At 35.3% G+C, this 24,115-nt stretch overlaps 1 protein-coding gene across 1 annotated transcript in view; it reads left to right on the top strand.

Moving 5' to 3' along the window:
* Positions 1-18,878, top strand: part of LOC111893260 (receptor-like protein EIX1) — a 37,284-nt gene extending 18,406 nt beyond the window's left edge. Inside the window, exons 5-8 of the mRNA XM_042897406.1 lie at positions 13,770-13,886; positions 13,987-14,042; positions 14,130-14,196; positions 15,501-18,878. Of these exons, the coding sequence (XP_042753340.1) occupies positions 13,770-13,886; positions 13,987-14,042; positions 14,130-14,196; positions 15,501-18,878 (3,618 nt within the window). The remainder of the gene's footprint in view (positions 1-13,769; positions 13,887-13,986; positions 14,043-14,129; positions 14,197-15,500) is intronic.
* The last annotated feature ends 5,237 nt before the right edge of the window (positions 18,879-24,115 follow it).

Here is a 24,115-nt window from a genome sequence, read left to right as displayed (position 1 = left end):
TTATTGTTATAGATTTCTCATTTTTCGTATATTAGGGTCCTTTTCCTTCTTCTCTTTTGGGGTTTTGAGAATTTGGTGTCATGAGAGAGTGTAAACCCCAGATCTGGACCCAAGGAGGTCCTTAACACCTCAAGACTCATGCTTTATCCAACTTAAAAGAACCATTGGAAGAGTGTAGCCCATTTATTGTATATCTTTGGCATTTCTTGCTCTAGATGCCATGCATGGACGTAAAGTCCACGACTTTACGGGATTTATGAACCCTAAGAGTATGGATCTGAAGTTTGGGAAAGAATCCCGCTCTAAAATTGTCTAAATGAAATAGAGTCTGAATAGAGTCGCCGAGTTGAGTAGCTGACTCGGCGAGTAGCCCAGGGTTTGTCCTGATGAACAGAGTTAGATGGTGACCCGACGAGTTAAGGGATAGCTTGTCGAGTTGGAGCTTTCTAAGGTTGCGATGAATCGAATGGACTTGACGAGTCCCCCTAGTGCACTCAACGAGTCTGGTCAAAGTTGGACTGTTGATTGGAGTTGACTTCTATTGACCTTACGGTTTGGTCAAAATGAGTGAAAGAGGTCAGGGAGGGGTAGAATGGTCTTTTACCCACTTTTTAGAGATAAGAGTAGAATATTAATTAGAAATGTTACCTGGTGATAGGCGGAGGCTAGATCGAGGATTTCGGGCGCGAGGTTTTTACTAGCTATCTTACAAGGTGAGTCTTCTCACTATAATTTACCTAGAGTGGTAACTATGTGTGACCAAAGGGTCTTATGTGCTTGTTTGAGCTATGCATGTTTGTATGATATGTATTGTATGCTATATTATTTGTTGCTTAGACTGGACCGGAGGGTCTTACATAGTATAGCCTCGAGTGGCGAATTTGTTGTATGTGGTATTTTGGGGAACTCACTAAGCATTCGTGCTTACCGTGTTATGTGTTATGTGTTCCAACTACCTCAGAAGATAGCGGGGAGGCGCCGGCGTGATTGTACACACACAGTTGAGATAGAACATGTTTTAGGATCCTGGATTTGAATAATTGCTTTGAAAACTTGTTAATTGGTTTTGAGAATTAATGATGAGACATATGTTTTTATGAGTTTAAAAATGAAAATTTTGGTTTGAAATTTCTGTTGTTACATAAAATCAAATGTGCAATTACATTTATTTGTTAAAACGTCCATTAGGCTCAAAAGTCAGTGTCCGAAAAGTTGTACCATTTTTTAAACCGGTTAACATACTCGGAAAGTACTCGTTAACGTGATCTCAATGATATAAGATTCGAAAAAGTCCGACTTCAAAGGAAAGATTTATGGATTTTATAGAAATAGAAATCAACCGCATAGTTAAAATTAATTACGTTAAAACGGTACTTATAGATTAATTGAGTTTTGACTAAAAGTGCAAAAAGGTGTTTCGTAGTATTCCTTAAGATATAAACTTTAGGAAAAAGAATACCTAAAACGGGACCCGTATGAGAGAGATATAATTTTTGAAAAATCATTTATTTTTACCCCCGTTAGACACAAAAATAAAAGTTAAAACTAGCTAAACAACCTAAAGGAGAGTTGTAGTACCCATTGAGATCATCACATAGGCATAGAGAGAGCTTAGATTAGAGCTTGCACGAAGAAGTTGTGATTTTTACATCATTTCGTGGATGCAAGGTGCCTGTTTATGCTCGTCGCGCACGTGACATCGGATTCAATTAGATTGCGAGTGACCTGACTAATTTGGGAAGTGACACGTGGCCTTCTCTGGATGGAGCCACGATGATCATGTACAATGCACACAAATATTTGCGTCGCGCGTACCCCAAATCCATGACTATAAATAAAGGGTTGTGTAGAGCTCATTCTCACACCTTCTACAACTCACTCTCTCTGTATTCTCGAAGCTGGTGCCCTTTGGAGCGATCCCGCAGTCCTGAGCTCGCTTCAACCCTACATCAAAGGTCTCATGCGACTAGGGTGACTTCATGACCCCAATTTCACTATTTTAAATGTTTTACGCGGGGGGGGGGGATACATGCTTATCAAATGGTTTTATCAAAATATATTTATATCAATATTTATCAATTGTTTTATACAGCTTAAAGCCTTAGAATAATGTTTAGATACTATGCCTAGTTGTACGCTATGATACTATGCCTAAGAGTTATGATGCCCAATAGTCTAGGAAGAGATGATACCTAGATGTTGTAATGACCAAATCCCTACGATTACGTAATACCTGTGACAACCCGAAAGATTTGGATCAAGCAAGGGCTAGATTTTAGCCTTGTGCAAGAGAAATCACAATTGTAACCTTGTTACAATAAAACCTTGAAAGCCAAAAGGGCATAAGTATATATACATACATAGGTATATATACTTTGGAAATCATATTTATGATAACCTCTTGAAAGTAAACAAACTATATCAAGGCAAGGCAAATCAAATAGTTGGAAACATAAACCATGAATTAATACCTTGTATTAACCTTGAACGTAGGAACTCACCCATTTAATATTAAGTACTAGAATGAAATCAACACCACACCAAGCACCTAGGCCGAAAACCCCTTTAGTGGATGATACTAGGGCCGAAAACACACTCAATGTCCAAACCATAAGGACCAAAATCACCCTAATGGGTGATACATGAACCGAAAACTCCAAGATAAGCCACTAAGGCCAAAAACCCTTAGAATCCAAACCACTAAGGCCGAAATAATCTTGTAGGGGGGGGGGGGATTTGGACCGAAATCACCGCCTTGGCCCTTTTTAAATGAGATTTCGGTCTAGGAAGGGGAAACAAAAAAAATAGTTGACTTGTGAATAGATACCTCAACAGTTTCCCATGCATTTCAATACCTAACAGTATCCCACGTTTTATCCTCCAGTCACCTAAGTAAACATCATATCATCTCACTCCCTTATCTTAAGAACGAATCCATCCTATAGTGCCACCATTTTCCTTCCTACTTCCAGTTAACTTCTCTACTCTCCCGAAAGTGATTCCAAGCTCCAAGGGGTTAAATCTTCATGCCTAATCTTAGTATTTTGGTAAGTTTTCTTGCGACCTAGTGTTTTGTTACACCTTGTTAGCTCCATATCATTTACACATACTATTATGTGTTAAAAACTTCTAGGATCACACCATTCCCAAGAAGTTCATCTACCTCATCCAAGGGTTTAAGCTTAGAAATCTTCACATCATCACTTCGAACTACACACATCAACCACTCAAGCTGAGTTCATACCCCCATATTTTCAATGTTTTTCATGTTTTTAGGGGGGGGGGGGGGGGGGGAATACAAGTCAAAAATTGGTTTATTATATAAATACTTGCTTATTTTATCTTTATGTTAAGATATATACCAATGCATGCACAAGATATTATTATCACTAGCATTGTACAAATATTTATGATATATTTGCTTTGAAATGCAAAACTACAAAAACTAAACATATTTCATGTTATAAAGATCATAGTAAAAATTATGGTTCATAAAACTACATGATTCCTGGAAGCCTTTTTACCAAAATATAGCCTTTTAGTAGAAAGGCGTACTTTCTAGTTATTTCACTACTTTGTGTGTTACCACCCAAAACTTATGAAATTGAATTTATTTTGAAACTAAACAAAATAATGTCCTATGTGTTTATATAAATGATTATATAAATGTTCTAGACAAACAACTTGATAAACTATAATCGGTATAGTTTGGAGTCACAAAACTACACTTTCATTTCAGAAGAGACTAATAACTATATAAAGATATAATTATTACATACATAAGAATAAGGAGTTTTCAGTTCACGAAAATCGATTGATATTGGTTATGAGAAGTTATGCTTCACCGTACCCACCAGAGTACACACACTAAGACCTGCATTATAACAAGAATCTCTTGTAGGGGGAGCCTGACACTTGTGTAGAGATCTATACGGGGCTTGACAACCCGGAACCTAAATTGTTAGCTACAGTTAAACCGGTAGGTCTAGGGTGACATATACCATACCAGTTACCGACGTCCGAAGCGTGTTGTTCAGGCAACTAGTCGCATTAGCATGGTTATGATAACTCACATAGAGTATCTACAAATTATTCGATTTACGGGATCACATCATCACATATTTGCAATAGCTTTATTAAATTAAAACTACTTTGTACAGTTATTCCAGTGCCATACAGTTTATTTATGTGAAACATGCATTCATTTGGTTTTATACGTGAACAAAGCTACATACTATTTTCAGTATTGTATTACTTACACTTTTGATTTTAGAGCTTTACGACTACAATACATGTTCATATAGAAAATATTGGATTTTATAGAAGTATACATATTCATTTTACTCGAATCAATTTCAAGTCCTTTTCATAGAAAATACTTATGAACTCACCAACTTAATTGTTGACACTTTTTCCAAATCACTTGTATTCTTAGGAAATCAGTAGACAGGTATCTCACATATTTAGAGGGCCGGCGTCGCTATATCATGTTTTCTACTTTTCAGTTATTTATATTCGACTTTTCAACAAGCAAGTTTGTAAACAATGTAAACCTGTAATCTCAATGTATGAATGTTTGTGCTGCTATGTTTCAATTATATTCAATTGTTATGATGCTGTGCATGAAGTCATCCGCCCTCGAACGTTTCCGCCGTTCCGGTTTGGGGGTGTGACAGTACCTAGAAGTTATGTTGGTCAAATATAGGGATATGCATCGTCTCTACTTGTTACTCTGCCCAAACATCTTGTTTTTAAATAACCATAACTAGGGTGTGTGTGTGTGTGTGTATATATATATATATATATATATATATATATATATATATATATATATATATATATATATATATATATCGGAAAATAAGATATATTCATATATACATTCAAAATAATTATGAGATCTAAAAGATATAATTACCAAATATAAAACTAAAGGGGTTTATATTATGATAGTTATAGGAAAGATAAAATATAAAAGATAAATACCTAAGGTTAATAGTCAGTGAGCTGTTAATATTAATCCAAAATCCTTGATTAAATTCGGCTTTCCCGGTTTCTGTAATCATTAATTTTGCGAGAGCTAGGAAGATATGTATAGATCTATACAGGGATTGACAACCCATCTGCGATTGCTAGTTACAATCCCGAAAGGGTAACTTTCTTATTAATCACTATTCGACGTCTGGTGAAGCTTCATGGCGGGGCAATTATTAGTCAAACAACATCGATTATGGGGGCTCATGGTAATACATTACAAACACCTTAGAGATCCGGTTACCATTAGGGACACCTTAGAGTAATAGATAAAATACGTTAGGATTAGTTAAATATCCTACAAAGATAGAAAATTAGGATTAATAAAATATCATAAACTATCACAAGATAGGATCGTTAGATATGCTAAAAAGATAGTCAGCTAGGGTTAATAAAATACTTTAGGTAAAGTTTTTCTAAAAGAAAAAGAATTCTTAAATTAATACAACCAAATAAAAGACAAATTCTACAAAAACCTGTGCACTCACCAACATTATGTTGACATTTAAAAAAATACATGTACTTTTAGGGAGATGGGTGTGGAAAATAGTTGTGCCGAGAAGGAGGAGGTCTTCGAGGAAGCTTGCTGGAGTTTAGTTCCCTCCGTTTATCGTTTCTAGTAATATTTAAGTTGTGTGCTTGACTATAAACAATCTAATCCAAAAAATAATTTATAATAAATAAAATTATGGATTGTAATATACTTTTATGTTATGTTTTATATATAACTGTATGCCTCGATCCAATTTCCACACGTTCACACCGCCAGACGTTTCCACCGCCGGTCGGGAGTGTGACAAGTTAATCTCAAATTTCAGACGAAAGTTGCAATCTTTGGTTAATCTCGTCTTTGTCTTCCCCATTATGATCAATCTCGTCTTTGATGGGACCTCTTTGATTTAGTATGTATATAAATTAGAAATAATATAAGAAAAATAAAATATGTTAAAAATGGTAAAATAGACATTTTATATGTGCTCAAAAAAACTAAAACTAAAATGACCATTTCACTCAAGAAACAAAATTTATGAGTGAACATGTGACTTTCTGTAAACTACAGCAACCATTTATGTAATACAGTATTATAAATAAAGAAAAAGAAATGCGATCATGAATTTCCCGTCAAATATCAGATATAAGACGAAACTGTGAAAATAGATCTAATTAGCTAAAGGAGAAGCTATAGGCAGTGAACAACGGTGCCGTAGCGGTGATATAGCTGTTTATAGTGGTTCACGGTGTAAAAAGTTATTGTGTTGCCATATAACAGTTCCGAAAATAGCAACGCAAACAACCGCAATTTGCCTCAATTTCTCGGCTGTAAGAAGAAGAAGAGGAAGAAAGAAGGAGAACTCATGAAGGAAATCAGTGAATTAAAGATCATAAATGTGTATGACTTCTAATATTGAAGGGGTAACCACTAACCAGTCTGAGTTTAACACAGAGCCGCATTAGTCAAGGTATGTTAATTATATATGTAAAATTAGTTGAAGCTGTGTTAGGTTTTAAGATAATTATTCTACGGAATGTAAGCTAAATGAAGGCATATAACTAACTTAAAAGAAAGTTGAGTTGAGATTGTGTGTGGTGACGTAATTTTGATAATTCTGGGAATTTCTGGTTAAAATAGGTAATGGTGATTAAAGTAAAGTAGATAATATTAATTAATGAAGTTGAGAATATTGTATAATGTGTTATTGCATATTGATAATGCATCTTTTAACGTACAAGTTGAGGCAGGGGGATGTGTATAGTGTTTGGGGTCCAAATGCTTGATAAATAGACATATAGAGCCCCTGTATAGAGTCCTGGGTATTAAATGACTGATAATTAAGTCGTAATTGTAGTGACTTGATGAACTGCATCATGCTTTTCATTAGTTGGTTGTAATGGGATTTCTTACTTGTTAATGTACAATGGAATTAATCCACTAAGTATATAGTTCTTGACTGGCTGCATGATGTGTTTTATATCATTAAGATGAAAGGACAGTGACATGTAAACTATATATACTTACTTTCATTATCGATAATGAATGAGTTAACTAAAACATAAGATTATTCCATAAGTAATGAGAGTTATAATATAACCGAATGACATGATTGTAACATTTGGGTTTATTCAAGTTATTGAATGAATTAACTATTGATATCATAATTAACATAATGGAACTTGTAAAACAATAAATAAAGAGATGCTGATATGCTAATATTATGCATAAAAAGTACATTGCATCTATTGAGAATTAAACAAAAGTAGGTTTCTGGTTGGTCTTTTTAGGCCTAAAATACAGTATGCGAGATATAATGTTCTAGAATAAAAAACTTATTTTCTTGCAAGTTAGTTCATAAGCCATCAAGTGTCAAAGTCAAATTTAACACTAGGACTTGTCAAAAAGCTCTCTTGGAATATGTGTTCAGTTTCTTTTATAGATTGTTTCATGAGTAACCTTGCTATATAATCTTTTTTGGTCATTTTGATATGTGCATCAACTAAAGATGTTTTTGACACACACACACACACACTCAAAGTCACCAACAAGACTCTTTGTGATCATGCTCTTATCCTCAAAACCATGTTACAGGTCACTCTTGTTTCCTACTTTGATTCAAGTGGATAAGACTCTTCGCTTGAACTTTATAATTTAAGAAAGTAAGGGGCTGTTTGATAGTTGTTGATTGAGTCAGATCTAACTGAGTTAGAGGCCTGACTGAAGTCTGACTAAATCTACATCTGACTGACACCATGTTGTTTGATTACGCATCTGATTGTGTTGAATGAGAAAAATGACCATTTTACCCTTGTGTTCTATATGCAACTCAATTTAAACATGTGAATTTTTTTTCCTTTTTAAGATATATTATTAACTACAATTACAATACGACCACACATATCAAAATGATAATTTCATATCTAGCTTGTTGTTTTTCACAAAAATGTTATTCATATCTAGCAATTTTCAATTTCATCTGCCGAAAATACCCTTTCCTCTTGAAAATTTTCGAGCTTTTTGACATCGACCAAAAGATCAATTTTTCATGGTTATTTATCCAAAACTCAAAGTAAAAACTAGTTCTCACATGTTTCAAATCTTTTTTCATGTTCCTTTTATTGATCAGATGCCACAACAGAATAAATAGACCAAAATACCATTCATTCTTATTAGACCAGCCTTTGTGCCTAATGAACTCAAAATCACATTCGATCCAACAAAGACAATTATCCCTTTTATACTTTGAACAAAAAAAGACCATCATTAAGCTATAAAAGTATGCATATTTTTGGAAAAAGATTGTATATTTTGGAGTTTACATAATGAAACAAGAAACAGTTCGGTTTTCCACTTTGGAGATTATTGCAAATTTCAAACTTTCAGTATAAATGCAAATGATTTTCTAATTTTGATGTAGATATAATAACAATGCCTTCAGGTCTAGCTTGCATTCAAGATTGACAATAGACACAATGGTCCTCTATGTACATAATACAAATGCTAAAACTTTCAGCTCAAAAATTAAATTTTTTTCGTATTTCTAGTCTCTATTTTCAACTAATAATTGCATAAATACCCAATAGATTCACAAACCAAACTACATACACATAATCACATGAAAACTGAAATTCTAAAACTGAACAATTTCTATGGGCACTGATTTTTACTGAGTTAAATATTCACTATAATTCACCAAAGGCTTCAACTTTGTGATTTTTTCCCTAAGGATGTTAATTCTACGATGTTTTCTGTTTTTGCCCACCCACTCACTATTGGTTCCAGCCCTACAAAAACAAACAAACTTGATGACAGAAGCCACATAAATCAGAAGCGAGGAGAAGCAAAATCCTTGGAGAAATCAGAAGCGAGGAGAAGCAGAAACCTTGGAGAAATCGGAAGCTTTGAAGAACCGATGTTGGAGAGCCAAAATCCAACGAAGTTGATTTCGGCGAGGCACAAGCCACCGATGTAGAGGTCGTCGATGGAGCAGAAGTCACTGAAGTGAATGTCGTTCAAAGGAGGGTGTCGCTTAAAGCCTGTTAGTTCTAGGAAAGAGAGGGTTTTCTTGGAAATTAATTCAGTCAGCGATTGTATTTGGCTAATTCGGTTGGACTCTTCTTGCTCGGTCAAAGCTCAAAATATCATTATCAAACGGGCTGAATTGGACCGAGTCAGACCTCACCTCTTAGTGGACCCAATAAGAGGTCTATCAAAGAGGTCCTAAGAAACAAAATGTCTTTATATTCCACATTTGTAATTGGCATACATATTTGGGTTTTTTTTAATGTAAATAATTTGTTTGGAAAATGAACTTAGGATCATATGTTAATTAGCAATATCATTTTAATATGACTCTTGAGCATACAAGATCTTTTAGAAATTAGGTGTTTGGAAAATGACACCAGGGGAGAGTCATACCAAGCTCCCATATTTTGTAATTGGCACAGTACTAAGTTCATCCCAATGTCCTAGCACAAAGGCTGAGTTGGACAAGATGAAAGTTGTTCCATATGCTTTGACAATTGGATGCATCATGTATGCCATAAATCCTGTTTTCATACGATTCTCACGTCATGGAGGAGGACTGTCTATGACGTCACCATAGCAGAAAGTTGATTTTATCAGTTTTGATTCCGGTTTTAATAACGTACATATAAAGAAAGAAACCTAAGCTCCGATACCACTAATGGGTTTTATAGGTTACAAAAAACTATGTACTTATGGAATTCTCTTAACAATTAATGGTATATGAAACCTAATTAATGGTCTATGTCTTTACACATTAAAGCAACATACTGTTGAAACTTTTATGAACCTTGGCTATAATCGAGATTCATAAGTTAAGGTTACATAACATTTGAATTGTTCTTGTAAATAATTCCTTGAATCCTTCTTGATCTTGGAAAGCTAGCATTAAAAGTATGATGCCTCTAATGGCTCACACCCAAAGTTAGAAACTCTAGAATGAAGATGAGAGAGAGGAAGGAGGAGGAATTTTTCCTATGAGCCTCTTGGGACGAGAATGAATGAAAATTCCAAGTGTTCGGGTCCTATTTTTATAGTGTATGTGAGTTGCAGACAAGGCAAGATTTGAATTAATTAAATAACATATTTAATTCAGTTCAAATCATTTCCTTATCTACAACCAAGAGGCTTCAAGAAATCCTAGAATCCTTGCAAAAACCGTCCACCTCAATATGGGTTTTAGAAATTTCATTCCTTGCTCAATTATGAAAAATTACAGTTCAAACCTTGGACCTTTAATTTATTCCAGTTAATCCCAAATTAATTCTAGATTAATTCTTACTAAGAATTAATTAATTCTTATTAATTTCTTATTAATTTATTAATCATATAAATTAACAAATCAATTAGGGTTTTAATCATAGATGGCAAGTGAAATTTGGATTTGATATAACCAATGCAGATAATTATTAATTAACAACCTACTAATTGGATAAGGCAGAGAAAAAAGATCTATTTCAAACAATTCTCACTTCGTGGCATCGGATTGACCAAGACGTGACCATAGGAGAAAGTCGATGTTATCAGTTTTGATTCCAGTTTTAATTAGGCACATATAATAAAAAGAATCATAAGCTTTGATACCACTGATGGGTTTTATAAGTTACAAAAAAACTATGTACTTATGGAATTTCTCTTAACAATTAAGGGTATATGCAACCTAATTAAGGATCTAAGTCTTTACACATTATAGCAACATACTATTGAAACTTTCATAAACCCTATCTATAATCGAAATTCATAAGTTAAGGTTACATAACATTTGAATTGTTATTGTAAACAATTCCTTGAGTCCTTCTTGATCTTGGGAAGCTAGCACCAAAAGTATGATGCCTCTAATAGCTCACACCCAAAACTAGAAACTCTAAAATGAAGATGAGAGAGAAGAGGGTTGAAGAATTTCGCCTATGAGCCTCTTGGGACGAGCATGAATGAAAATTCCAAGTCTTGGGGTCTTATTTATAGTGTGGGTGACTTGCAGACAAAAGCAAGATTTGAATTGATTAAATACTAAATTTAATCCAGTTCAAATCATTCCCTCACCTACAACCAAGAGGCTTCTAGAAATCCTAGAATCTTTGCAAAAACCGTCTACCCTTATATAGGTTCTAGAGTTTTCCTTCCTTGCTCAATAATGAACAATTACAATTCAACCCTTGGACCTTTAATTGTTCTAATTAATCCCAAATTAATTGTAGATTAATTACGATTAATAATGAATTAATTCTTATTGATTTCTTATAATTTATTAATCATATAAAGTAACAAATCAATTGTTTAATTATTGATCTCATATTAATTTATTAATCATATAATAAATCTACGAATCAGTTATCTATTTCCAATTAATATATTAATTAATCTACTCTAATAAATGAAGATTTTTTTTGCCACTTGTCACACTCTCATTCAATTTGCCAAATGTTATTTTGTGGTTATTTTGAATTAATTTTTATTCCACATGACATTTTATGGTTTTTCTATTTTATTAAATTCCAAATAGTATTTAAATGCATTAATTTCCTTAATTAACTTTCCTTCTAATCTCAAAAAATTTAAATTATAGCTTCATTAGTTTCCTTTATTTATTTATCTAAATTATTTGTTTAAATTTAATGAGTAAAAAACGGTTTAATTTTTATAATTCAACATTTTCTCATTTTTCTTATAAATTCAAACTTCTTAAATGTTTAGAATTTTATATTTAGTGTTTTCTTTTAAATAAACTCATGTAATACATTGATCTCACACCTAGTCATATAATATATCAACAAAACATTTCCCTTATCTCCTAATATCATTTCTAGTTATTTCTAGTTATAAGGGCAACCGAAAAATAACTTTACTTCTAATTAAAAGAATATAACAATTTAGTTAAGAGCTTAGACACCTTAATACAATAATAACAAATGCTATGAAAAATCAGAAAACAACCAAATACAATGGAGGAAATCATTACCCGAGGCCGACGGTGAAGGAGAGTCGTAGCAGACATTGGGGTCGACGAAATCGCTGATCAAATTGAGAGATTCGAGGGTGGGTGTGCGGAGCAGAAAAATGAATGAGTGAGATCTAGACTATAAAGCCCTATCTTGACCACATTTCATTGTTATAGGGTTAAGTACGACGACATCATTTCGTTATTTGATAAATCAGAAAGAAAAAAAAAAGACACAACTTTTTACCAACGAGTTGTCGTCGACATAGAGGATCACAGGATCACATGTCCTCTATACCGACAACATGTGATCCGGATGGCTTTAAACCCAATGACGCTAGTTCCTTTTTCCTGTAACATCACTTGTAAATAGATAACAAATTATAATTTCCAAACCAATGGCGACGACATTGTGTCCGCGTAGATTTTCAGAAAACTAGGAAACAAGAATTCGTTCTCGCCTAACCTATGGCGACCACATGTCGTCGGCATAGCTACTTTGGTCAATTTTTTACCAATGACATGGCGTCGCCTAATTTTTAGCGATGACGCTTTTTGTCGGTATAGGTATCGTCGGCATAGGTAGTTATTCTGTTAGTGTTAGTGTCAGTGCTGAAACAAAAAACCAAAGTTAGGGACCACTTTACAATAATATTGAAAGTTGCAGTTAAGCTGCAGATTTTGGTATATCAAATGTACCATTCTTGGAATTTACTCTAATTATAATGAGCAATTTTGACCCGTTCAACAAATCTGACCCTTTTATTCTTAGCGAGGATTCTAGATTTTATTAGTTTTCAATTAACCGTGTCAACATTGTCACTTCTGATTATATCATAATGCATTTGACAAAACTATGTTTATATATAAATATATATATATATATATATATATATATATATATATATATATATATATATATATATATAGAGAGAGAGAGAGAGAGAGAGAGAGATAGGTTCAAATGTTTTAGCAACTATTGTGTGCATGTATGCACCAATGAAAACTGAGGAAATAATAAATCTTTAAATAAATCATGTAAGGGTATTATAGTAATCTTTGCATGTTTAATTATGGTAATTCATTAACTTCCTAAAACCTAGTTTTCTCCCCTCTTTATCTTCAAACGATCGACCTAAAAAACCTATAGCCGCACCTCAATCGGCAACTTCAATGTTGTTCCTCTACCAGCCGACCATCACCGTTTTTCTCTCCTCCCATCCCTAATTTCAATTTAATCCCTCTGTTGGCAAATTAGGTCATCCCCGAGACCAGCCTACGTAAATCGAGTGCACGCTTAAACCAAATTGAATCCTCCAACTTCAAGGGGTAACAACATCGTACGCCTTGAGTCTCTCTCACCAAGCGATGAAGCTCCGACGTCTCATTCCAGCCACCGTTTTTTTGTTTCTCCGTTTATCAGCTCCTGCGATTGGCTCTCTTTTATAACAACAGAATAAAGGTATATGATTTGATTATTTCCATTTTCATGGGGTAATGACCACTCTGCTTGTTTCAAATTTTCATTTTCTCGCAAGTTGCTTAGGTGGATCTATCAAAAGCATGCTGTTGAATAAAGATCTGCACAGTTGTAATTAGTCTTTTTAATTGTGTGAATTTGAGATGTTTCAATTCTTTGTTGCCTAATAACCGATGTTGGATACATATCATGCATTCCAACTGTTCGACGAAATGCTAGTAAGAAAAAAAATTATTTTCTCAAAAAATAAAAGATTTATTTAAAGAAAATGATAAATGAAAGGCTTTTCTTGTTTGCAGATACAATTGAAGTCTTCAGCAGAAGAAATGCATGCCATTATTAAGGGTCTTGAAAAGGTCAGACAAGAACTAGATGCTTCAGCAAACGATGGCCCTGTCTATGAAGTTTTTCATAAAGTAAATACACAAATATTTTACTCAATTTCTTCTAATTCGATATCTTTTTTTATATAAAACTACAATCTTATGCGAATATTTCTTTTTGTTGCATTGTTAGACACCGAATCAGTTTATCAGTATTGTTGAGTTGGAAGTGGGGTCCGTAACAAATTTGTATTCTGTGGTGGTAAGAATCAAGAACAACCCTTTGAATTAAACTTTATATATATTTTGTATTATTTTATAATGTTTGTGTTGTAGGGTAGAAATGTTGATGCATTGGCATTATATTTTGGTTAAGATCCTGCTCGTTGCCCTTTTGAACAAGGTAACATATTTAATTGGCATGTTCTTTTTATAAGGAGTAATAATAATAATAATAATTGTTGAATTGAATATGTTTGAAAGTATAAGAGAAGAATGATGGTTTATGGCTATGGTTGTAGTTAATTCCTTAAGAATATTCAAAACCATTATGCAAGAATAGTTTATTCTGCAATAATATTATTGCTGTATTCTGATAGAATTGTAGTTAATTATTTGTATGTTTAATGTGCAGTTGTTACAAGTGTATCACTACGAATTACTTCGCAATGAACTTCTGATAGAAATGGCTTGAAGAATGGCTTGAAGACCTGATGGCAAAGGCTTGAAGAATGAATTAAAGAATGATCACACTCATTTTTTAAGAATTATACTTGTTATTCTTTCAGAATATTTGTTATTATTCAATGAATCACAATCATACAATGTAATTATTTGGTATATGATTAGTTCAAGAATCAATTTTGTGTCTTCTTTTAGATTGTATTTACTAGTTTATGGTTGACATTCTGTCATTCTGACAAAATAAAATCGAAAAATATATTTACTAGTTTATTGCTAACATTCTATCATTCTGACAGAATAAAATCGGATTTTTAATTTTGAATTAATTTAAAATATTTAGATTTTCAAAAATAAAGGAATTAATTATACCTAAAAATACGAAAATTTTCTTTTTTAACATAGGTTAATAGACTAAAATGCCCTTATACTGAAATTTGTGTGATTATATGGTACATGCTATCCTATTCTAATATCATAGACCCTCAGATCATGACCATTGATTATATTCCATCCAATGGTTTAGATCTGTGCATTCTGACATACAATAGTTACTAGAAACAAAATAACCTAAGCCTATATATATATATATATATATATATATATATATATATATATATATATATATATATATATATATATATATATATATATATGATGAAATTTTGAATTTAATAGCTAGTTATTTTCTGATAGGCTTCGGCACATCAAACCAGTTCAGTCAAACAATTGAATGAAACTCATTTGCTTGTAGTTAGTTTTGTAAATTATTGAACATCAAAATACAGTTAATAATTTATAACTATTATCCACAAAATTTATGAACTATATTTAGATTTCTCAAAAATGTCAATGATTGTTTTTCAAATACTGTGTTAGTTCGACTCATATTTTGTTAAAAGACTATGACCTAAAGGAAACCAATATGTGGATTCAAATAGTTTGCTGAGTTTAAAGTACGGGACAATGATAATAAGTTTTTCTTAATTTATGGCTCTATAAAATGAACCGGTTTCTTGATCATAGCAACCTATCTTTCCTCTTCAATTTCTAAATTTAATTGATCAAGGTGGGTTTGAGAATGGGGAATCAGAGGGGTTGGGGCTTCATATCATTTCGGTTACTATTTTCTTGGTTGCCACTATATCTACTTGTTTGGGTGTTCAAACTACCAGTGAAGGTTGCTTTGAGCATGAGCGTCTTGCTCTTCTGAAGTTCAAACACAGTGTCAAAGATGACCTTGAACTGTTATCATCATGGGTTGTCAATGATTGTTGCCGGTGGGAAAGAATCCACTGTGACAGCGTCACTGGACATGTTGATAGCCTTTTTCTTAGAGGGATGTCATCTTCTTTTCCTCCCAACCAGTACTACTTAGATCCTGAACGCGACTTCTTAGACGTTAATGAGCTAAAATATTCTTTGGCAGATTTGAGGCATTTGAAATACTTGGACCTGAGTGGGAATTATTTTGGAGGAAGCCGGATCCCGGAGTTCATTGGATCCTTCAAACAGTTGGTCTACCTCAATCTTTCGCATGTTGGTTTTGAAGGTATTATTCCTCATCACTTTGGAAATCTTTCTAATCTAAAGGTTCTCGATCTCAGTTCAAATTATGGGCTGGTGGTAGATGATATGGCATGGACTTATGGCCTTTCTTCACTCGAGCATCTCGACTTGAGTTCATTGTATCTTAGTGGAGCACACAACTTGCACATGGTGTTTTTCATGATTCCTTCATTAAAAGAGTTAAGTTTGTCATATTGTGGACTTTCCAATGTTGATCTCGATCCTCTTCTGAATTCGAGTAGAATGATTCCCAACATCAAACACTTGGATCTTGGCTTTAATAACTTTGAAGGTCCACTCCCTGCCTTTTTCAAAAATATGACATCCCTAGCATTCTTGGATCTTTCAAACTTTAATCTTAGTTTGGCATGGAACTTTGCAAACTTGCTGAACATGATCCCTTCTTTATCAAAGCTGTATTTGTCAAGTTGTGGGCTCGATAAGACATTTCTCTCTCCTCTTCATCTTAATTTCAGTACACTTTCTAATATTCAACATCTGGATCTTAGCAAAAATTCAATTGAAGGCACATTTCCATCTGTTTTAACAAACATGAGTTGCGTAAGTGTCCTTGACCATTCAGGAGACAAATTGAATTCATCGGTTCCTTCTATGCCTAATCTTCTAGAGCTTGAACTTTCTTCTAACAAGTTTAAGAAGATTGAGCAGATAGGAATTTGGAGACTGTGTCGCCTGAAAAAATTGAGTGCATCATTCAATAATTTTGACAAAGAAATGAGTCACACCCCCACAAACACTTCAGAATGCTCTCAATATGCTTTGAAGGAGTTGCATTTAAGTTTTGGTTTAAATGGCACAATCCCGGATTCATTTCGAAGGCTAGTGAATTTAAGAAACTTACATCGATCAAGCAATGGATTGACTGGGCCAATGCCTGATTTGCTAAGAAAGTTAAGATTTTTAGAAGTATTAGATATATCCAATAACAAGTTAACCGGTCCAATTTCGGCATTCCATGGGAAACTTTCCAAACTTGACCTTTCTTTTAATCAGTTGAATGATTCAATTCCAGACTCCCTTGGAAAACTAGCATCCTTAACAGATTTGTATATAAGAAACAATCGATTAACAGGGCCCATCCCAGCATCTCTGGGGAGACTTATTTCATTACAATCACTTTCGATGAGTAGGAATTTTCTAAATGGGACTATTCCAGTTTCAATGGGGAAACTTGCCAAATTTCATTCTCTAGATGTCTGTGGAAATGTTCTAGAAGGAGTCGTTTTTGAAGCCCATTTTGCCAACCTTTCAAAGTTGAAATACTTGGATACTTCTTCTAATACTAAGTTGACATTAAATATATCACCAGAGTGGATACCTCCATTCAAATTGATAGGTATTCACCTTAGTTCTTGCAATATTGCAAATGGATTTCCACAGTGGCTTCGAAATCAAAGAAAACTCAAGATATTAGTGTTGTCCAATTCTTCAATTTCAGGACCTCTACCCACATGGGTGCAGAAGATGCCAATCATTCCCCTCTTAGATCTCTCCCACAATAAACTCAACGGACCTTTGACAAACCTTCCTAATGGGGGAAATCATGATTTGACCGGGGATGTAGTTACTGCGGTATTACATCTGCAAAATAACTTTTTTAATGGTTCGATTCCAAGGTCGTTGTGCAGAAGGAAAGATTTAAACTATCTTGATCTTTCTAGAAATATGCTAACTGGGAAAATTACGGAATGTCTTGAGAATATGCAAGGACTGCGTACCATGAAATTTAGCTCAAATCGGTTGTCTGGTGTCATTCCAAGCTCCATAGGTCTTAATTCAAGGTTAAATTGGTTAGATCTAAATGACAATAACTTTACTGGTGAGCTTCCATGCGAATTGGGGAATTTAACCAAGTTAAATGTCTTGGATCTGGGTGATAATAATTTTTCTGGAAATATTCCCGACTGGATTGGAGAAAACCTCGCATCTTTAATGGTTTTAAGGTTAGACAAAAATAATTTCTCCGGAGGAATTCCTCGATCATTGTGCAAAACTGCAAGTCTACAGATTTTGGATGTTTCCGGTAACAACTTAACCGGAACGATTCCTCGTTGTCTTGGGCAGTTGAATGCCATGATTAACAGTAGTGGAGTAGCTTTGCACCGGCAAGAGATAAAAGTTGATGAGAATGTGAATCATATTTTGAAAGGTTCTGATCATGAATATACACATACTTGGGATATAGTTTTTAACATGGACCTCTCAAACAATAAACTTGTCGGAGAAATACCTGCAGAGCTAACTGCGCTAAATATGTTGGTGGGACTCAATTTGTCTTGTAATCATCTCAGTGGGAGTATTCCAAACAGCATTGGAAACATGTCAAAGTTAGAATCTCTCGATTTCTCAAATAACAAGTTAATTGGGATGATACCTCCAAGCATGGCAGCTTTGAATTTTTTGAGGCATTTGAATTTGTCACACAACAACTTGCCGGGATCCATTCGCACAGGAAATCAGTTGCAGACCTTTACAGATTCATCAATATATGCTGGGAACGAAGACCTATGTGGAGCTCCATTGCCAAAGAATTGCTCCAATCATGAAGATTCAACGACAACAATCAAGAAGAGACATGAAGAAAGTGATGGGCAGACGAAGGTGTGGTTTTACGTGGATGTAATGAGTGGTTTTGCAACAGGGTTTTGGGGTGTTATTGGAGTTTTGTTGCTCAAGAAGCAATGGAGATGGAAGCTTTTCAGGCTTGCTGATGAAACCATGGATAAGATATACATAGTAGTTATGGTCAGAGTTGCCAAGATGAAGAAAGGAAGAGAAACCATACAGATCCTCTGGAATGCAAGTAGCTTTTGAGTACATAATATAAATTATTATTTCCTATCTAATATTGCTATCTTGATACTACTATTTGGATTTTATATTTGTATGGCATCTGTAATATGGGTGTTGTTTAAAGGTATTTTATATTTTTATGGCATCTGTAATATGGGTGTTGTTTAAAGGTGTCAATTTCAAAACTTTTGTTGGATTTGGTGTTTATATAAGATCAGATTGTTAGATTAGATTATATTTGTATGACATAACATAATTTATTGTGCTCTCAACCGTCTGCCGCTGATCTTGATCCGACCTTGACAAATTTTACAAGAGATTAAAATGATTAATATTTTCATTAACTAAACCCGGAGGTACAACAAAAAGTATATATACTGGGAAAAATAACTAACCTAGAGAAACTAGAAAACTTTTTAATAAGATAAACTATAATAAAACTAGGATAAGTACCAGCTGAATAACATAATTTTAACACTCCCTCTAAAGTTGGAATGTGAACGTCACGAACACCAAACTTGCCACGAAGATCCTTGAAACGTTCTACTCCAAGAGCTTTAGTAAATATGTCGGCAGGTTGATGTTCAGACCGAATGGAAAAGGTTTGTATCTCTACTACTGGACACCCACTCTCGAATGAGATAGCAGTCCATTTCAACATGCTTTGTGTGCTCATTATCACACATCAACGGGGTATCTCCTTTTTGAACAACACCTAGGTCACAAAGTAAGCACCGAAGTCATAACACCTCATAAACAGTGCTTGGCATAGCTCGAAATTTAACCTCTGCAGAAAATCGAGCAACAACACTTTGTTTCTTCGTTATCCAATGGTTATAAAATAACCTGTGTTGGATCTTCGCATAGACTGACAACTGAGACAAGCCATTAAATCCAGACCACCGTTAGCGAGTAAAAATAAACCTTGTCCTGGCCTTTAAATAGCGAAGAACTCTGAAAGCTGCATCCATATGGCCATAGCCACATCTTTAGACCGGATCCAAGTAGTATAGACTGTCTCTCTCTCTACCCATCCCAATCAGGTTCCTCGAGGGTAAGTCCTGAACATAACATTTATTGGAGAAAAAGGTCAAAAAAACAGTTCAAGTCTCTCGTATTTTTGCTCACAGATAATAGATTACATTTAAATCCCAGCACACTCAACACATCTTTCAACTTAATTCCATCTGATAGGTGAACATTCCTTACTTTCTTAACTGCAACAAAATCCCCATTTGGAATAGTTACAGAGCTGCTGTAACTATCACTGATGAAGTACAAATGCCCAAAATAACAAAAGAAGATTACAAAGAGTTGCTCAAGTTGTTATGTGCCACTCAAGTAAGCGACAATGTTAGGCACCATATTTTCCCATGAACAATTATTGTATTCCATCACCAAATATATACATGATATAAGATTTGGGCTATGCTAAACATTGTGGGCTAAATATAACAGGCCACACAAATATTAAAACAAATACAATAAGTAGAAGATTATGTCTAACAGCCCCCATAGTCGGAACGGGAGTTCTTGATCGGACATTTAGACTGGATCTGAAGTCAAGAAATAACGGGGATGGAAGCCCTTTGGTGAAAATATCTACATACTGAAAAGAGGATGGAACATGAAGGATGCGGACCTATCCCAAAGCAACCTTGTCTCGAACAAAATGAATGTCTATCTTAATGTGTTTTGTACGTTGATGTTGAACAAGATTCGAAGAGAGATAGACAACACTCACATTATCACAGTAAACAAGAGTGGCAGAGAGAGGTGGATATAAAAGTTCATGTAAGAGATTTCGAAGCCAGCTAGTCTCAGCCACCACATTAGCAACACATCTATACTCAACTTCGGTACTGGACCGAGAAGTCGTATCCTGTCTCTTAGACGACCAATACAGGATATTAGATCCAAGAAAAACACAGTATCTAGATGTGGAGCATCTAGTTGTGGGGCAACCAGCCCAATCATCAGAATAGGCAACCAAACCTCGAGAACGAGACGCAAATAACTGTAAACCATGATCAAGAGTGCCCCAAATATACCGTACAATGCGTTTAAGAGCTGAGAAGTGAGGCTTCTGAGGATCATGCAAAACAAACACACTTATTGAACTCCATAATTAATGTCAGGGCGAATGAAGGTCAAGTATTGAAGTGCTCCTGTGAGACTACGGTAGTGTGTCGGATCAGCAATTGGTGGGCCAGTGCCGTCAACTTTAGTGGATGTGTCTGTAGGAGTACGGGTAGGCTTGCAATTAAGCATGTGAGCACGCCCTAGTATCTCAGTAGCATTTTTTTGTTGAGACAAAAACATTTCTTGACGATCTCGTGAGACGGCAATGCCCAAAAAATAATTAAGAGAACCCAAATCTGACATGGCAAACTATGAGCGTAAAGTAGAAATGATGTGTTGGAGGAGACCCGTAGAGGAGGCTATCAAGACAATATCATCGACATATAAAAGAAGATCTGCAAGCTGATCACCCTGTCTATAAACAAATAAAGAAGAATCAGAACGACTATTAAAAAAACCGTGGCATGTGAGGAACTGAGCAAAACGGTGATACCAAGCCCGTGGTGCCTGTTTGAGTCCATAGAGCGACTTTTTAAGTAAACGAACATGATTTGGATGGGACGTGTCACTAAAACCCGGAGGTTGATGCATGTAGACAGTCTCCTGAAGATGACCATGAAGGAATTCATTTTTGACATCTAATTGATGAACTGGCCAATCATAGGAAATAGCCAGACTAAGAACAGTCATGATAGTAGCCGGCTTGACAACCGGACTAAATGTCTCATCACAGTCAATGTCGGGGCGTTGACTGCGACCGTTGGCAACCAAATGAGCCTTATATCGAGCAAGAGATCCATCTGCATTAAATTTCTTTTTGAACATCCAAATACAATTAACCACATTAGCATTACGAGGCCGAGGGACAAGTACCCAAGTCTTGTTAAAAATAAGTGCATTAAATTCTTTGTCATAACAGTCAACCAGTTAGGATCTCGGAAGGCTTGAGAATAAGTTCAAGGAATAGGTGAGAGGACGGAATGAGACTCAATATGAAGATTGAGTTTGTGATAGGTTTGACAATGCCATGGAGAGAATGAGTAACCATGGAGTGAGAACGAGAGGGAGCCGAAGCATTGTTTTGGACAGCTTGATGAACCGAAGGATGAATGTCCGAGTGACCCTCGGTGTAGGAGGAGACACCAATCGGAGAAGTATCTACGGTGCTAGAGCCGACAATAGGAAGGGTGTCGGATGGAGATCCAACGGCCATAGGAGTAGATGTAGAGGTGTCGACAGGATTAGAGGCACCGGGAGGAGAGGAAGTATAGGAAAAAGTACCCAGAGGTTGAGCAGGATGACTAGGGTCATTAAAGATATTACAGGTGTCATCTAACTTGAGGAAGTCATAATCAGGAGAATGTGTTGGAGTCATAGAGCCAAACGGAAAGATTGTTTCATCGAATGTGACATGACAAGAGATGATAATTTGATTTGTATGGAGGTTAAGACAACGAAAACCTTTGTGGTTGGTGGGATATCCAAGAAAGATGCAAGGAACCGAACGAGGTTGAAGTTTTTAAGTGTTTTTATGTGAGGGTAGCAAAGGCATCCAAAAACACAAAGGTGGGAGTAGGATGGATGTTTGTTGAAAAGTTAATGGTATGGTGTGTCATTCTCTAAGGTGGTGGAGGAAAGGATGTTCAAAAGATGAGAGGTCATGTGTAAAGCTTCAACCCAATAGGTTAGAGGGAGGTGAGCCTGGAAAAGCAAAGTACGAATGATGTTATTTATAGTTTGAAGCATTCTTTCAAATTTCCCGTTTTGTTGAGAGGTGTAAGGACAATAGAAGCGCATATGGATGCCATTAATGTAACATATGGTATAAAATTGAGCATTTATCAAATTCTTGGCCATTGTCACGTTGAAAGGTTTGTATGTCAGCATGAAATTGATTTTTGATATAAGCATGCAAAATGAATGAATTTAGAAAAAAACATCAGGTTTCTTACGAAGATGATACACCACACAAAATGAGAAAATTGATCAAGAAAAATGACATAATATTGAATTCCACTATGACTTAATAAAGGAGAAGTCCAAACATCGGAATGAATAACTTGAAATGGAATAGTAGCATCATTATTCGACAGAGAAAAAGATAGACGAACAAGTTTGCCGAGTTGACAAGCATGACACAAACTAGAGGACTTCTTATTATTACATGAGATAGACTTATTTGAATGTAAATATTGAAAAATTTGACGGCCGGGATGACCAAGACGTTGGTGCCACGTGGATGAGTTGACACCAAGAAGCACTTGAGGAGGTGGACTTGTAATGAGATATAAATCGCCCTGACTATCACATCAAAGGAGGACTTGTTTGGTGAGATAATCCTTCACAGAAAAACCAAACTCGTCAAATTCAATACTACATTTGTTATCACGAGTGAATTGATGAACATAAATAAGGTTTTTAATTATTTGGGGAGTAATAAGAACATTGTTAAGAGCTAAAGTACGAAAAGGGTTAATGCTAATAGAGGAGTTACCCGATTAAGTAACGGGAATACGAGATCCATTGCCAACTAAAACAGAAAGATTAGAACACTTATTTGTAAAGGACTTGAGAATACCTTGGTCGGCGTGAAGGTGAGCGGTTGTCCCGGTGTCCATATACCAGTCAGCATTTCCGGGTTCTTGAAGATTCATGGTAGAGAATGCCAGCGGGAGAGCGGTCGGTTGATCGGGAAAAATTTTTTGCCATGTATTGGGCTGATTAAAATGTGGGCTGGCCATAAAAGTTTGTGGAGGATAAGTTGAAGTCGAATTGGGCTGATTAAATTGCTGCCATATAGGTTGTTGATTATACGACCTGCTATGCTAAGAGTTAATCCAATCTGTGTGGGAAGGAGGTAAAAACCCAACAGCATTGTTGTTGGGTCGCTGATTGGAAGATGCTCCATGCCAAGGGTTCCAAATCCCCCAGCCGCTATTACCAGCAAGAGTAGCCTACGATCCAAAATTACCGCCGACACCACCAGGTCGGCCTCTGCTGCCTCCTCTGTCGGAACGACCTCCCCTGCCGCTGCCTCTGGAGTTCCGACCACCACCCCTGCCATTAAAGGAAGAGCCTCGGTGTTGATTTGGAGGCCGATTTTCATGAGTGCGGTTTTCATGCGTGGTATTTAGGATAGTAGGGGCTGAAGCATGATCTTGATGAATGGATGGTAC

This window comes from Lactuca sativa, chromosome 8 (genome assembly GCF_002870075.4).
Source record: "Lactuca sativa cultivar Salinas chromosome 8, Lsat_Salinas_v11, whole genome shotgun sequence".
NCBI lineage: Eukaryota > Viridiplantae > Streptophyta > Magnoliopsida > Asterales > Asteraceae > Lactuca > Lactuca sativa.
The sequence above is the reverse complement of the archived record's forward strand: the minus strand, read 5'-3'. Positions and strand labels throughout refer to the sequence as shown.